General features: G+C 55.5%; 2 protein-coding genes across 2 annotated transcripts in view; one reads left to right on the top strand and one right to left on the bottom strand.

Moving 5' to 3' along the window:
• Positions 1–2,386: 2,386 nt before the first annotated feature.
• Positions 2,387–10,615, top strand: MYBPH (myosin binding protein H). The gene is made up of 11 exons (XM_052653773.1): positions 2,387–2,691; positions 2,799–2,933; positions 3,665–3,832; positions 6,228–6,316; positions 6,671–6,866; positions 7,019–7,158; positions 7,697–7,856; positions 9,028–9,164; positions 9,274–9,460; positions 9,784–9,834; positions 10,355–10,615. The coding sequence occupies exons 1-10, from the start codon at positions 2,445–2,447 to the stop codon at positions 9,798–9,800; spliced, it is 1,476 nt and encodes a 491-aa protein (XP_052509733.1). The 5' UTR covers positions 2,387–2,444; the 3' UTR covers positions 9,801–9,834; positions 10,355–10,615.
• A 1,683-nt stretch (positions 10,616–12,298) lies between these two features.
• The window catches only part of ADORA1 (adenosine A1 receptor), a 34,045-nt gene continuing 29,566 nt past the window's right edge, over positions 12,299–16,777 (bottom strand). Inside the window, exon 2 of the mRNA XM_052654153.1 lies at positions 12,299–12,938. Within this exon, the coding sequence (XP_052510113.1) occupies positions 12,299–12,938 (640 nt within the window). The remainder of the gene's footprint in view (positions 12,939–16,777) is intronic.

Raw genomic sequence — 16,777 nt, 5'->3', positions numbered from 1 at the left:
TGTATCCTAGCCCTCTGTCTCTCTCCTCTCAGGACACACTCAGCCCTCAGCCCATGCAGAAATCAAGGCTCCTTGGCCCAGCCTGGGACATGAGGTGGGGGCCAGATAAGACAGTGTGGGTCAGACAGGACGAGCTCAGAAGATCAGCCAGGGTTCTAACCTTCATGAAGTAGAAGTGTTCTTAACAGTTCCTACAGACTCCAAGAGCCTTGGACAAGCTTTGTATCCAAAGAGGGTTCATCTGCGTGGTCCCAAATCAAAGAGAATTTATTTGAGGATTCCCGGATGTTTGAATTATCTGTGACTTGGCCCAGTGGCTTGTGGCACTAGTTTGAGGTGTGGGGAAAGGAAATACCTATCGGCCTCCCTGAAATCTGAACTAGCTGGAGCAGGACAGAAGCAACTAATCCCAAGGTCACTGCCAAGCTAAAGGCAAAGAGAGTGAGAACTTGGCCAGAGCTTCAAGGTTGCCTGGCATTTCACTGCTGGCCAGTGGGCCCAGCATTCCCAATCTGTGCCCACAGCCCTCCCACCACACGGGGGTCTTTGAAATCCCAGGAGCTGTGAGTCCTCCAGTGCAGCTAACCCCCTCCCCACCTCCCCCGGCCACCCTTCCCCCATCCTGGGGCAGGCTCTGCAGGGCTGACTCAGGGTCCCGCAGAGTTAGTCACATTCACTTATAGCTGCAGAGTCAGAGGCCAGGGATGGGGATTGGGTCTCCAGGACCTGAATCCCGCCCAGCAGGACTCTGACTCACCCAGCAGAGGGCCCGGGCACACAAGCAGGGCAGGATCAAGAGGCTCCTGAGGCCCTCGACTGCCCTTCCCAACAAGGACAGCCACTGTGGGACGTGGCCACACTCCTCAGCCCTGGGGAAGGGGCAGAGTGTGAACGCGACTGATAGCTTGAAATAAATTACACGGGCATTGATTTTAAAATGGTAGCATACATGCTGAAGAGCACACAAAATGTATTTTTTTTTTTAAATTTAAAGAATTACTATATAGTGAAAGCCTGTAAAACTACTACCCAGGACGGGAAACAAGACCGCATTCGTGCCTCTGAAACTCCATATCTCTGTCCCTCCACCCAGGAGCAAGCATTATCCTAATCTTCTTTGCCTTCTTTTGTGGTCTTATCACCTAAATATGCCCCTTGAAGAAGAGAGCTGGTGCTGCCCGAGTTTGAATTGAGTATGAATGGGGTCGCATCACTCTCTGTGCCCAGATTCTTTCGCTCCCTGTTATGTCTGTTTGATCAACCGTGTAGCTGAAGTTTGCTCATTTTATTTCATTTTTGGTTTATAGGTGCACATATACGCCACTTATTTATGCATTCCTCTGCTGAGGCAGAGCTGTGTTCTCCAAGTTTAATGTTATCAACAATGCTGCTGTGAATGTTTACATGCATGTTCTTGGGACTGTAACTGCTGGGTCACACGTTTTCAGTTCGACTAGATACCATCTCACTTTTTTCAAAGAGATTGCTCCTATCTACAGTCCCGCCAGCAACAAATCTTAATGTTTTATTGGATGAATGACTGAGTGACTGGGAATCTGGCCATACCTGCCTCATTTTCCCCGTGGCATGCCAATGTCCATGCCATGCTCTGCTTCGAGGACTCTAGAAGTCTCTGAGTGCAGTCCTCCTCCAAGATCTCTTCCAGATCTGTCTTACGATTTGATTTCACCCCAAGGGCTAGGGGATTGTCATAGTGCCCTCTGTAACAGATGAGGAAACTGAGGTCCAGAGCAGGAATTTGACAGACTGGGTAACCTGGAGCCTTGGACTCCCTTCCTGGGATCCCACTGTTAGAAGACTTCCTGCAATCCAGCCCACTTTGGGCATCTCAGCTCCCTCCCTCTCTAGGCCCTCAGCCTCATACAGCCCAAGTGAAAATTCCCGGGGATTGTAAGGACTAGGGGAGTGTGGGAGCCCAGGAACAAAGCTGGGAGTGCTCTAAGAGAAGGCTGCTTCAAGCTGTGTGCACCCAAGCCGAGAAGCCCTGAGCACAAGTGGCCCCACAGAGGCCAAACACACAGAGCCTGATCTGGGTTCATTATCCAGATAGAATCTCTTGTTCCCAATGCCCTGACCCCTGGCATAGGCTCCCGGCAATGTCCCATCTCACTGATCTGTGCCCTCCTCCCATCTGGGCACAAGAACCCTGTCTCTAAGATTCAATCGGGATGATGGACGAGGTTGTGCGCTCCTCAAGGGACCCTTGAAGTTCCTCCCCCAGAGCTATTCCTGGCCTAGGCGCCTCCCTCTCCCTTCGGTCCCCCTGCCTGACCTGACCCCACAGCTGGGAACATTTGCTTGGGGGTGGGGCAGCCCCCTGACTATATAAGACTGGACCTAGGTAGTCCCAGGCACCCTGGAAGCACAGCTCCTCCAGTGCAAACCCCTGCACACTCCAGCTTGACTCTCCATCAGGCACCGCAATGACAGAAAAAGCCACCTTGGAGGCCCCTGCCTGTGGTCTGGAGGAGACCGCCTCTGAGTCTGCCCGTGTGCCCCCTACAGAGCCCTCTGGAGACACGGCAGCTCTGCAGGCTCCTGGGGGGGAGCAGGCTCCCGGGGGGCAGCAGGCTTCTGAGCCACAGGAGTCTGCCCATCAGCCTCCTGACCCCGCAGCCTCTGCAGCCCCCGCAGCCCCCACAGCCACTGACCCTGCACTTCCACATGAAGGTGATGAGAGCTGGCGCGGGCGGAGGGGGGAGGCAGTCATGGCAGGGAGCGGTGGGGGGCGAGGTCTCGGCTGCAAACCCCTTCACCGCCCCCTGCTTCTCTCTCAGATGTCCCCAGTGCCCCGCTGCTGCTGGCCGTGGAGGATGTGAGTGACAGCTCGGTGACTGTGAGCTGGGAGCCTCCAGAGAGGCTGGGGAGGCTGGGGCTTCAGGGCTATGTGCTGGAACTCCGTCGAGAGGGAGGTGAGCTCCGGGTTAAGCCCTCATATGCGGAGGGGAGGTGGGCCTGGGGGGCAGTAGGGTCAAGCCCCCAGACGCTGCAGTTGAGTCAGACCAGAGGGAGACGCAGAGCGGGAGTGGAGGCAGTCTGCTTAAGCCTCAAGACAGCGTCTGGCTCACCTACACACCTCTGAAAGCAGGAGGGCATCCAGCGGGCCTCAGCAGGTGCCTTGTCCTCCAGCTTCAGGAAGCCTCTGAGTAACAAGGATGAAAAGCTCGGTGATGCTGCGGTTCTCCTCTGTAAGACTTAAGGGGGTGCTGAGTCTCAGAGGACCCTGCTTGTAGAGCTGAGGGAGAGGGCTAAGTTAGAACAAGAAACAGTGAGGAGAAGCAGTGGGGCTGTGGCCAAGCTCCTGATGCCGCCATCTTGCCGCCGCCATCTTGTCCACCTTGGTGACACGCAAGTTCAGTCTGGCTCCTGCCTTTGCCCCCACCTTACTGTGTGACTTGGCAAACGTGTCCAAGCCTCTCTGGGCTTCAGCAACCCCATCTCTGGCCACCACTCAAGGGCTCTGACACAAGGTGTCTTTGATGGCATTTGGCACATGAGAAGTCCAGGAGGGAGAGCAAAAGGAATAAAAGGCCCGGAAAGGGAGGCTAGCTTCCTCAGACCATCAGTGAGAAGGGAAGCCCCACTGAGAAAGGGTGCCTGCGGCCATGGGGCCAGGGCCTTGTATTGTCTTCATTCCTCTCAGCCTTGGACTGGGTGCCTGTGAATGCCCGGCCCATGATGGTGACCCAGCAGACCTTGCGGAACCTGGCTGTAGGTGACAAGTTCTTCGTGCGCGTGGCTGCAGTGAGCTCTGCAGGGGCTGGCCCACCAGCGGTGCTGGAGCAGCTTGTCCACATCCAGGAGACCATCGGTAAAGCCTATCCCTGCTCCCCAGCCCTTCCCAGGCACCATAGCTAGTGGACGGAGAAAAGGAGGCCAATGGGTAGACTTGCTTCCCCACACTCACGTGCACAAGCCACCTGCTAGCGCCATCTTGCCTTAAGAAAGTTCCAGGTTCCTCAGCAGCAAGGAGTCTCTGGAGGTCAAAGAGGCCAGTTTTCTGGTTGGTCCGGCTCTCAAGCATTGGAGGAAGGGCTTCCCGACCCCCAGAAATGAAAGCTCACGCTGCCCCGGTCACCTGCCTCAAGAGTCCCAACGCTTAGAGTCATTTCATTCTTCTATCTAATTGTAATCCCTTCAGCAGCCACAGAAGCTCATTTTCTGCTCATTTCATATGACCTGGGTTCCAGATTCTCCCAAAGGTTTTGGAACAGAGAAAAGTCTTTGTTTGCCTCTTACTGTACCACGTCCCTAGTGGAAAGAAGACAAACACCCTGCAAAAGACCTGTGAAAGTTTCTCCATCCCCAGAGGCCAGTGCTGAACTGGAAACCCGGGAGGCCAGCTGCTGTCTCCTTGCTAAGATTTCTATTTGTAGGGTGCATTAGCCTCAAGCCTACCCTTGCTCCCCTCCCAAGGCTGCTCAGGTTTCAGTCTGTTAATGGCAGTGAGTCATTTGGTCGGATCCAAGGTCTCTGGGGACAGCCCAGAGCCCCAGAGTGACAAGAGACATGGGCCAGCAGGTGGCCCGAGGCCGCCTCCACCTTCCCGCTTGTCTTGCCCTCCTCTCTCTCGGAGGCAGAGGGGCACCCTGCAGCCTGGACAGGCCTCCAGAAAGAGGGAAATATTGAAGGAATATTTCAAGGAGATAGTTTTCAGCTTTCAGGCCTGAGAGAGGTGGGAACCACAGGGCTAGGCAATATAGAATTATGGACTGTCATGGCTGGTCCAGCCAAGCCAAGGCACCCCAGGACTCCCTTGAGGTCACCCAGACTATTAGTGGCAGTTCCAGAACTGACTCCCACACAGGACCATTCCTGTCCCACCAGGTGGCAGGCAATCTTTTCTGGTGAATTTTGAAACCAGAGTACATGTCCATCCTTCGAGTCTGGGTGAGACATGGTCCCACCTGGCAGCTCGGTATGATTCTAGCCTGGAAGCGGTGGGAGCCATCCTGGCTGGGAAGGGGGCGTTAGCAGGCACCCTGGACCGTCCCTGATGGCACAGGGAGCTCGGACTCTGAGAGCTTGCTGGGGCCAGGACCTTCGACCTCAAGGCCTAACATTGGAGGAGTCAGCTAGACTCAGCACCCACTACTCCATTAAAATTCCTCTGGCAGGAAAGAAGGGGATTTCCTGGAGAGAAGAGGGCAGGAGGAGATAGTGAATAAACAGGGAGCAGCCAGGGGCAGGGCAGGGTGGGGACCCTGTCTAGAGTCCTTAGCTGCTCAGCTGTCCCTCTTCAGCCACCTGGAGCTGCCAAGCATTCCTGGCCCCCTGCAGCTGCCTCTGGAACATTCCACCCCTGGTGCTCCCAGGGCCAAGTGCCTGCACAGCTAATCCTCAGAGACACCGTGTTCCTTCTCACTGTCTCCTCCCTCTCCACCCTGCACGCCGCTAACCAACTGCTGCCACCTGTTTGCCACTGAGGGGCCTCAGCCACCCCCACCCCAGTCCCGCCTAGGCAGAGTTGTGAGGGTGTTACAGCTCCCCGTGGAACACCCAACAGCTTCAGTGGTTGCACCCAATGAGGTGATGGTCAGGAAGGTGGTTCTCCACTACAGCACAGGTCGGAAGTAAGGTGTCAGGAAGGACCTCCCAACTGCAGACTGAAAGGTAATGGGAGGGAAAAGAGAAGGAAGGGGGTATGCCTGCTCTTGCTCCCTTTAGCAAGGGAAAGACCCCAGCTCTCTTACTTGATTGGGGACAGACCATTGTGCAAATGGGTCTCACGGGGGCATCTCTGAAGGCCTGCGCTGGTGCAAGGCAGAAGGGCAGAGGCATTAGGAAGGAGACAAAGTTGGCCACACTTCCTGGGAATGCAGGCGACAGGTGCGCACGCACTCCCCACCAGGGGGAGCCGGGGAGCCAGCAGGGCCCATCTGGAGTCCAGGAATGCCAGGGCTGCAGGGCAAATCCCAGCCTGGCAGGGTTGGGGCACCAAGGGAGTGCCTAGGATGCCTACCAGTTCACACCGTGAAGGCCCTGCCCTCCTGGAACCTCCTGTTTCTCAACTCCCCAAGGGCCCCAGGGGATTCTGGCCCCTGAATCTGGGGAGTGAGCTCTGCCCTGCCCACAAGGAGGCAGTCTCAGAGCATCCCAGGAGCCCTCCTGCGGGGTGCAGCCTCACTGTTTGTCCCGTCCCCTGCCACAGAAGCCTCTCAGTAGCCCCACTGCTATGCTAAGCCTAGACTCTGGTTCTAATGCAGAGGCCCCCAAGATCCGTGTTCCCCGGCACCTTCGTCAGACCTACATTCGCCAGGTGGGAGAGTCGATTAACCTGCAAATTCCCTTCCAGGTGGGTATGCCTCCCTCCCAGGGTAAGAGCTTGGGTGGAAATACAGGGCCCACCTGAGGTGTATCGGACGAGCCCAGAAAATGTCAGGGTTCTGTTGGAGGTCTGCTGAGACCCACCCATCAAGATACACATGACTCAGTCAGTTCTCCAGCCGGCGAATAGGACAGGTGGCTCCGGGGCCGGCCGGACAACCGGACGATGAGGCTCTAGGAAGCGCCTGTGGCTCTAGCCGCTGCTGCCCTTCCTAGACAAGGCTGGTGCAGCCAGCTCCCTTGAGCACAGCTCCAGAGAACCCTGGAGCGGTGGTGGGACCTGGCACATTTTGCTCCCACTCAGAGAGTTTCTCTCTCCCAGGGGAATCCCAAGCCTCAGGCTTCATGGACCCACAACGGTCATGCCCTGGACAGCCAGCGGGTGAGCGTGCGCACTGGGGACCAGGACTCCATCCTCTTCATCCGCTCAGCCCAGCGCTCTGATTCAGGCTGCTATGAGCTCACTGTGCAGCTGAAAGGCCTGGAGGCCAAAGCAGCCATCAACATCCTGGTGATTGGTATGGGACCAGGGGAGGCAAGGGCTGAGGTTCCCCCACCCCAGGACTGATGGTCAGGGGGGTCAGGCCAAGAGAGAGCAATAGGAGCCTGATCGTGTTGAGGGTGGGGTTGCTGCGAGCCCAGCCCTCCTCCTTACTCTCTGGTCCTGCAGAGAAACCTGGACCCCCCAGCAGCATCAGACTGCTGGATGTCTGGAACTGCAATGCTACCCTCCAGTGGACACCGCCCAAGGACACAGGCAACACAGAGCTCCTGGGCTACACGGTGCAGAAGGCAGACAGAAAGACAAGGGTGAGGCCTGCTCGAGCAGCGTGGCGTGGGGAGGAGGGCCTGACTAGAGGTGGGTTAGCGGGAGAGGAAGTGGCTGAGGTGGTGGGGAAGGCCTGTTCACAGAGAGTACAGAACTGAGGCCTTCTGGTCTGCCCACTGTGATCCTGACTCGCAGTGTGGCTTTTGGCAAATCTCTTTCATCTCTGGACTTCAGTTTCCTTATGAAGACTGCAAGGACTGTTCTCTGGGGCCCTTCAAGCTCTAAAGCAGTGCTTCTGAAAATGTAATGTACATGTGAATTACCTGGGAATTTTGCTACAATGCAGGTCTTAATTCAGTGGGTCTGAGGTGGGGACTGAGATCCTACACATCTCTGCAGGTCCCAGGTGATTCTTACTTTGCAGGTCATCTGGCCACTCTTGGATCAGTGAGGTTCTAGAATTCTCTGAGGTCCCCAGAGAGGTCGCCTTCTTCCAGAAGCCCCTCAGAGGAGGAGGCCCCGGGGCGCAGGGAGGGTGAGGGCATGGGGAGTGAGGATGGCAGGCCCGGGCTCTTGCAGCAATGGTTCACGGTGATCGAGCGCTGCCGCCCCACCACCTGCACTGTCTCTGACCTCATCGTGGGCAACTCCTACTCCTTCCGAGTTTTCTCAGAAAACCTGTGTGGACTCAGCGCCTCAGCAGCCGTCACCAAGGAGCTCGCCCACATCGTAAAGACAGGTGGGTCTGGGTCTAAGACCAGAAACCAAGCCAGGCATCGCCACGCCTGTCTCTTCCGTCCCTTGGAGTGCTGGCACCCCTCCCTGGGTGCGTCTCACAGGAGTCCACTTGCCAGAACTTTTGCTTCTCCACACCCAGGCCACCGCTATGTGCACACACACATTCACAGAGTGATTATAAAAGATGAATGTGGTTGACTGATCGCAACAAACACATCAGAGTAAACCACGCAAATGAGCAGCACCCCTTGGGAGACTGCACTTATGCTAAAGATGCCACGTGGCTGCCGGCATCATAGCAGTCACTGGATCTCATGTACAGCGTCCCAAGAGCACCACTCTGAAGGACAATGTGTGTGGTTAGGTAGACTGGCGAGTTTGCCAAAAGCAAACTCCCAAGTCTAATATAGCACCACATAGATGGACGACAGAGATGTGGATATTCACTGTTTCTACACAGGCACGTGGTCCTCTTGCGTCAAACGTGAAATTCCCAGTCCTTTCTCCCTGTCACGTTGTCTGTCACTTGGACGTTGGACCGAAGGGCCCCACACAGTCCGTGTGGGCCGCAGAAAGCACACTCTTTTAAACACCAGCCTAAGCTGCACAGAATTAGGAAAAAGGTTTTGTTTAAAAATAGAAAGCCAGTAAAGTCTCTGAAGACAAAGAGAAATAATGTGTGGACTCGCTGGGTTTTTAGTCTCCACCCTCAGTCAGTGTCACCATCCTCCCATGGTTTTGGCTTTCCTCTGCCTCCCTGAGATACTGTCTTTGCTCCTGCACGTTGGCTTCCCAGAGATCTCAGGAGCCTGGGGTCCTGCCATGGGCCTCCAGCGGTGGAGGCAGGGGTGAAGTGGACCGTCGCCTGCCCTCAGTCTTCCTCCAGCCCACCAGCTCTCTGCTCAAAGAGCCACGACCAGCATGTGGCCTTCCACCTCTTAAGCCGCAAACTCACTATGTGAGATTGGCAAGTCCCTCATCCATGAAGGGTCTTAGTTTTCCATCTGTTAGCTGGGGTGATAAACCTACCCTTCCAAAGGAATCCTGTGTAGATTAGATGGGATACCTAGGTGTAAGCTATAGTGATTATTTCAGGAAAACAAATGAGGTCAGTCTTAAGAGGTCTCCTCCTGTAACCTCAAATTCATCCTGTCTTTCTCCTCTGAAACCAGATATTGTTGCCAAACCTAAAAGCTTTGTTGAGCGAGACTTCTCCGAAGCCCCCTCGTTCACTCAGCCCCTGGCTGACCACACCTCCACCCCCGGCTACAGCACACAGCTCTCCTGCAGTGTCCGAGCTTCACCCAAGGTGAGGTGAAGAATCTTTCCAGACTACTCTGCCTAAGCCTGAGGGTGGCCTTCGGGGGCTTCATCCTGGCCCACACCCTTCCCAGCTCTCTCTGACCTTGCCCCCCCAGGCCAAGATCATCTGGATGAAAAACAAGATGGACATCCAGGGTGATCCCAAATACCGAGCTCTCTCTGAGCAAGGTGTCTGCACCCTAGAGATCCGGAAACCCAGCCCCTTTGATTCCGGAGTTTACACCTGCAAGGCCATCAATGTGCTGGGGGAGGCGTCTGTGGACTGCCGGCTGGAGGTGAAAGGTGAGGACTGAGAGAGGTTGCTTTTTAGGAATCTTCTGATGTATGGGAGACCAGGAGAAGCCATCTTTTCTCCTGCTGGACTAGATGAGGCTGAGCGCTGAAAATCAAGGCAAGATGAGGACAGTAAAGATAGAGGTCAGACTCTCAGGAGGACTTTCCAAGAGGGAGGGTGGCCCAGTGTGGGAAAAGGAGGGCTGGAGTCTGCCTCACAGACACACGGCTCACTGGGTGAGGGTGTGAGACTCACTATCTCTCACCCTGCACTTGGGTCCCCAGCAGACACCTGCCCCCTCCCTGAGCTCTAACCTTCAGGTCTCTCCCAGCCTCAGCCACACACTGAGGAGCCTCTGGTGGAAGCTGTGAAGAGGAGAAAGGTAAGTAACTGCAAGCACCCCCTCTCCTGCCTCTGGGGGTGGAGGCCTGGAGCAGGGGTGGGCTTAAGAAGGGAGGGTGGCAGTCAGCTCTGAGTATAAATCTGCAGCCACAGGCAAGATACCCGCGCAGTCCCGGTGGTGCTCCGGAGACCCAGCACAGTAGTGTGATGCTGGCAAGGCCTGGAAGGCATGGACATCCAGGGGACGGGCACAGGACAGGGTCTAGTCCCGACTCTGAATGACCTTAGGCTGGGGCATCCCCGTGGGATAATTTCCTCAGCCAGAAAAGTAGCAGAAACAACCATGCCCTGACTGCCCTTCCCAGGTGGGTCTGAGGTTCTGGATGGGTGAGGGTGTATCCTAGAGCTGCGGGGGCCAGAGCTGGAGCCCGGTCTGCGGGTCTAGGGCCTGAGGGGAGGGGAGCCAGGAAGGGAGGACTTTTCCCCCATATTACCTCTTCAGCAGGCGCACGTCGCCCAGCTCTGCCTACCAGCAGGGCTCGTGAAATGTTCTCTGCCAGGTGCCGCAGACCTGAGGGGTCAGGGCTGCCAGGCCCAGAATCAAGCGCCTCAGAGGCCGGAGGTATTCACCCCACAGCGACAGCTGATGGCTTTGCTCCTCGGTACCTGCCTCGCCTCTGTCCCTCCACTGGGAGCGGGCCGAGCAGGCCTCTGGACAGGCTTCTAGACACCAGGAGTCCTGGAAGGTGCAAAGATCGGAGCCCTCCTGCAAAGAGTCATATGCTGGGCGGGAAGCACTTGAATAAAGGTGTTTGGTGTTACGGTGCAGCGCCTCTGTGACAGTGAGAGTCAGCGTGATGGGCACTGTGTCCCCAGGAGGGTGGGCTGAATGGGTCCCCATGATGGAGTCTCTACCTCTGACACCGTGAGGAAGGTCCAGTGGGGGCGGTCTCGTGGTCTCATGGGGGTTTTCCAGGTATGAGATCTTTTAGGATCTCGCTTCACTTTCAGAGTTTGCTGCCCTTAGAGGATAACTACAGGAACAAACACACCCTTCTCTGGACCCTCCTTGCTCCAAACACCTCCATGCCCTCCCCATTCCCTTCATTTCTCCCCAGACACCACTCCCAATTCCTATCTGCTGAGGTTGCCTGCTGCCCTCAGTGGTGGGGTGCATTATCCATGAGGGTTGACAGTCCTTTATTACTCAAGTGACCTCCCTGGGAGCCAGGGGACATTCCACCTGAGAGAGGGAAGGGCCTGGAATCCGCCCTGGAGTTGCTGTTCACACTTAGAACCTGGCCCCTCACTCCTCTGTATAAGGAGCTTTGGTTTGGGCCAGGAGTAGACCCTTCCTGAAGGGTCTAGTCTAAAGGCCTAGACACTGTAACAGAGCCTAAAGCCCGTGAATATAGAGCTAGTGCCAGGGGTGCTGAGGGTACTTAAAATCCGGTAAGGCCTTCCTGTCCACACACTCCAGAGGGGCGTCTGCTCCGGCCTGAGCAGCCTGGCACACTCATCCCACGTGCCCATGGCAGCCCACTTTCCCTTGTTCGTCTCCTCCCCAGGCAGGCAGCGTGTTCCCAAGAGTTGACAGGTCTGGAGATCCCCAGAAGCAGTAAAGAGGGGTGTCACCTAGGAGGGTGCCCAGCACAGAGGAGGGGTGGAGCGGGTAGAGCTGGTGGCCTAGATGACAAGCCGTGATGCTTCCTTCTCTTACTTGGGATGCTCAGGGCAAGAATCAGGGCTCAATGCTTCTGCCCTGTGGCTGTTTGAGGCCCACACCTGCCATTCCACACTAGTTCCAGGGAGCACAGAGCTCCCACTCAGGGCCCAAGGGCTAGTGGAGAATAAAGCAAATAGTGGAAATGATTTCTGGACCCGTTCTTTCTGCCTCTCACAAGTATAACCTAGGAATCCCTGGGGCGAGAAGATCAGGCACCCTGGCAAGCATCATGGCCAGGGACACAGGGTTGTGGAAGGTGGGGACTAAAGGGCTCCTTGATTCCTGCCTGTCAGTGGCTCTGGCCACCTTCTCCTGCAGAACAGGAGAGAAAACAAGGCCAGGACATGCACTTTCTCTCCTTCTCTCTGTCTTGGCGGGGTGCTTCTCTCCTTAAGCTGGGTCCCAGGGCTGCAATCCCAGCACCTAAGTCAGACACGCTGCTGTCCTGCCTGCTGTGGGAGCTGAGCTTGCTTTTCTGGCCTGTGTGGTCCCACGGCAGTCTCAGGGTCTCAGGCCCACTCAGGCTGCGGCACTGGGCTGCCTTGGGTTGATCAGGCAGATGGGGAGGCCCAAGCCACTTTCCTCTTTCCCTCAGGTTACCTGGTTCTCTCCCCGTGGACTGACCTCCCAAACCTCCCCCAGCACCATGAGGGGTGGGTCTCAGCCACAGCCCACAGCCCACAGCAGGGGGAGACAAGGGAGACGAGTGGGATAGCAGGGAGGGGAGCCCTGGGCCGAGACACCCCAGATGCGGGCCAGGGGGGGCGGGAGGCAGAGTCTAGTCATCGGGCCTCTCTGCTGGGGGATCCTCATCAACGGGGGGTGCAGGCTGGCAGCGGAAGTGGTCATTCCAGATCTTAAGAAAGGTCACTCGAAACTTCTGGATGCGGAAGGCGTAGACGATGGGGTTCATGGCCGAGTTGCCATGCGAGAGGAAGATGGCGATGTATATGAGGATCCTGGGCATGTGGCAGGAAGGGCAGAAGAGGGTGACGCAGTTGAGGATGTGCAAGGGCAGCCAGCTAAGGGCGAAGAGGAAGAGGATGAGGGCCAGCGACTTGGCGATCTTCAGCTCCTTCCCGTAGTACTTCTGCGGGTCTCCGGAGGAGGCCGACACCTTCTTGTTGAGCTGCTTGCGGATCAGATAGAAGACCTCCACGTAGATGAGGACCATGAGCAGCAGCGGGGGCAGCACCCACACGAAGAAGTTGAAGTAGACCATGTATTCCATGCTGATGACCTTCTCGAACTGGCACTCAATCACAGGCTCGCCCACGCTGCCGTTGGCCAGCCAGTCCCGCTCGACGGCTCTCAGGTTGTTCCAGCCGAACATGGGCGTCAGGCCCACCACAAAGGAGAGAACCCAGCAGCCAGCGATGGCCACCACAGCCCTTCGAGGAGTCACCACTGTCTTGTACCTGAGGGAGAGGAGGGCAGAGTGTGAGGCCCCCTCCTCGGTTCACCCAACCCCAGGGGTCTCTAAGAGGAGCTCCTTGCTCAGCCAGGGCCCAGTAAGTGGGGAGGTGCATGTCTTTTGCTAGAGGGCAAAGTCTTTGGGATCTAAAATTTAGGCCAGAACTTGTAATGCACTGGCTCATGTCGCCTGCTGAGGGTGGGAAAAATCTAGAAGAAAATAACAGATGAACTCCTTTAGGAGTTTTACTAAAATTACCAAAGTAAAAATTGTTCGTATGCACTTGGCACACCCCCACTGGTGACCTTATCATGGCTTCATGACAGTCCCCATGTGGTAGAAAAGCACCATCAGAATGAGGGCCCATTGACTGATGTTCAAGGTAGTCAAGTGTTCTTCCCGAGGCCACATGGAGGGTGCAGGCTATCCTGTGCTTCCTAGCTGACCACACAACAAAATGATTAACAAACCACCCCTCCCCTTGGGCCAGCTGACTCACTATCATAAAAAGCTCCCCCACACCTGCCTCCCATGGCTCCATCCTGTCTCCCCACCCCCATCCCAACCTCCCCTCCTTTTTCAGCCATTGTACAATGCTTGTCTCCTGAAGGGTTCATCTCAAGAAGCAGCTCTCCTCCCCCAAAGTAACTGGGAGTTATTCTCAAGAAAGAGGACTGACGCTCACTGAGGACCACATGCAGGGGACCCCAGTCCGGGCCTGCAAGCCTGGGTGTGGTCATCCGTTTTCTGAGTGCTTTCCATGCCAGGCATTGGCCCCTGTGCTGGGACTAAGATAAAGAACCCCTCCCGCTACATAGCTCATATTTTGAGTGAAGAAACAGAAAACATAAAAGTAAGAGAGGAATAATGCAGCTACAGGTTGTGATATGTCCTTTGAAGAAAATAAGCAGGACCATGTTGAGGGGCAGAGCCCCCAACCCTCTTCAGGCCGTAACACACACAGATATGAAACCATTAGGAGGGCCCCGAGAATGGACGCGGCTGCCCGCGGGCCATGCCCCTCTCTCTGCCGCTGTCCCCAAGGTTGAGGAGATGCAGTCTAGAGAGGCTCCCTGCTTCCCTTTAAACCAATTCAGCCAGCAGCCAGCATGTCCTTGGCCCACGCACTGGCCTTGGGATGAGTGCCAAAGGCTGAGGCCTGCCTGGCTCTGGGCCAGTAGCTTGCCCAGTTGTTATTTTCCGATGCAGCTTCTGAGATGGATGGATTGGCCTCCTGAGCATGTAAACAGCTCCTGCGGCCCACGGGTGTGAAGGTGGAGGCCTCCTTCTAGCTCCATTTTCTTCTGTCTTGTGCCTGGAGAATCTGCAGCTTTCTCCTCCATATTTACTTTACTGGAGTGGAAAGGGGAATGATTTGGGGGATGCGAGAAGCTGGACCCACTGCCACCCCGTCTAAAAACTGAGCACTAGAAAGGACCTTGGGAACCTCATTTCCAATCTCATCATCCCAGTGGGGAAACAGGCCCTTAGAACACTCCAGCTCCACAGTGTGGTACCCCCTCCCCTACTCTGTAATCTTGTGTCCCCAGAGCTCCGAGGAGTCTTGAAAGCTGCCCAGATTGCTTGTGCCTATCTGAAGCTGTGGTTTTTCTAGCAGTCATGTATGGATGTGAGAAATAACTTGGACTAGAAAGAAACCTGAGCATCGAAGAATTGATGCTTTTGAACTGTGGTGCTGGAGAAGACTCTTGAGAGTCCCTTGGATTGCAAGGAGATCCAACCAGTCCATCCTCAAGGAGATCAGTATCAGTCCTGGGTGCTCATTGGAAGGACTGATGTTGAAGCTGAAACTCCAATGCTTTGTGGCCACCTGATGGGAAGAAGTGACCAATTTGAAAAGACCCTGATGCTGGGAAAGACTGAAGGTGGGAGGGGAAGGGGACAACAGAGGATGAGATAGCTGGATGGCATCACAGCCTCAATGGATATGAGTTTGAGCAAGCTCTGGGATTTGGTGATGGACAGGGTAGGCCTGGCGTGCTACAGTTCATGGGGTCACAAGGAGTCGGACACGACTGAGCGACCGAACTGAACTGAATCCTTGCATTCTTGCTATAACTAAAGCCCATTTCTGCCTCTTGAATCCCCAGCAGAATAGCAAGCCTGGTGCGTACTTTGGAGTCACAGATCCATATCTGAGCCCCAGGTCTGCAACCTACTTGGTCAATTCTTCCTCTGTAAAATGAGTTTATGGGACCTACTTCAGATCAGTTAATATATGTGAAGTGTTCTGTAAGCACCCCGCCAACATTCCTGTGCTTGAGCTCCTACCCCTCCAAAGCTCCTGAAAACACACACACACCTGGGAAACCCTGCTGTCTTTAGATGTTCAGCAAACGTAGCCCAACGTGTCTGCAATCATCTGGCTCAGGATTTGTTTCTGATGAGCTCCAATTGCTTTCCCACACATCCCATGGTGAAAGAAGTTCTGGGAGAGCCTATGGGGTGTGACTAAAGGAGTGAAGATCATTCTACAAAAGAGAAAGGCACTCTGTCATGGCTGTCACAAGCAGGGGGCAGGGCCCTGGGGTGAGCCTCAGCAGGGCCAAATGGGGCTGCAGCTGCAGAAGGAAGGATGGAGGCAGGCATCCCGTCACAGCTATCGCCTCTGTGTTCACAGCATGTGTATCACTTATAAAGTGCTTTCACATTCATGTCTCAGGTCATCCACACGACCACTCTGCAGGCTGACTATGGGTTGTTTACTTGTGGATGATAAGCAGATTCGGAATATCCCTTTCTGACAAGCTTTAAAATGCCTGTCCACAGGCGGTACTACCTGGAGAAAGAAGGGCAGACACGGTGAGCTCTGGTATTGCCACCCAGCCTGAGGACTGGAGGAGGGGGTGCCTAGCCCAGGACTCACATCTGGGCAATGATGACCCACCAAGAGAGGAGATGAATTCTGACAGTGTCCCAGCTGGGAGACAAGGAGAAGGCAGCTTCTGGCTAAAGAGGTGCCCCCCTTTTCTTCTCCCCGCACCCTTCTCAACTGCCTGGAGCCCTGGGGTTAAAGCTTTCCTGGGGCTCCTCCAGGACCAGGTCCCAGCAGACCCTGCAGCCTAGGGTATCAGTTCTCATCTGTTTTTCTTGCTATTTTTTCCATAGTGGGAAAGGGTTAGACTCAGAACTTTGGTGGGGTAGGGGCAGGCATTCACAGGAAGGGCTACCTCCCAGGGCTGGGAGAAAAACTCACCTCTCCTTACATGTGGGAAAAAGCGGCAGAGGCTGCAAGTTCTGGGGTGCACATGGGGTGGGGCATGTTCAACAGGACAAGTGCTTGTCCCCCCCAAGTCATGGTCTAAGGCCTCATCACCCCTGGGGCTGTGCTGAGAGCTAGTCAGAGAGATGACTACCCCAGACAAAGGGGAAGCAATAGCATCGAGGCACTGAAACACCACGTGGGGCCCCACTGCAGGCAAGCGGGGTGGGCAGCCCTTCGAAGACGTCACTGAAGGAACCAGGGAGAGCCCTGCCCACCCCTGTAGCCTAGTGAGGGCAAGACACCGGGCAGGGCAGTCAGAGCTGTGGTCTGGGGCGGCCCCCTGGGCTGGGCTGGTCACATGAAAGATTTCAAAGTTTTGTTCTTGTGCAGGGAAAGCCGTTGTAAGCAAAGAAAGAATATAATCCAGTTTCTGTTTTTAAAAGATACCTTGGGCTGTGGTGTGGAGTGTGCTGTGTGCAACGGGGAAAGCAAGAACACCACCGCGAGCCTACTTCAGCTGTCCAGGCAAGAGGCAGGGCTTCCCTATTCCGTGGCGGCTCAGTGGTAAAGAGGTCACCTGCCAATGTAGGAGGCATGAGAGACGTGCTTTGATCCCT

This window comes from Budorcas taxicolor, chromosome 16, assembly GCF_023091745.1.
Source record: "Budorcas taxicolor isolate Tak-1 chromosome 16, Takin1.1, whole genome shotgun sequence".
NCBI classification, from domain to species: Eukaryota; Metazoa; Chordata; class Mammalia; order Artiodactyla; family Bovidae; genus Budorcas; species Budorcas taxicolor.
The sequence above is the reverse complement of the archived record's forward strand: the minus strand, read 5'-3'. Positions and strand labels throughout refer to the sequence as shown.

Excerpts from the sequence above, each read along its gene's own strand:
- MYBPH (XM_052653773.1), top strand. The coding sequence starts at position 2,445 with ATGACAGAAAAAGCCACCTTGGAGGCCCCTGCCTGTGGTCTGGAGGAG. Across the intron at positions 7,159-7,696 it reads AGGCAGACAGAAAGACAAGG|CAATGGTTCACGGTGATCGA; the intron begins GTGAGGCCTGCT and ends GGGCTCTTGCAG. Across the intron at positions 7,857-9,027 it reads CGCCCACATCGTAAAGACAG|ATATTGTTGCCAAACCTAAA; the intron begins GTGGGTCTGGGT and ends CTCTGAAACCAG.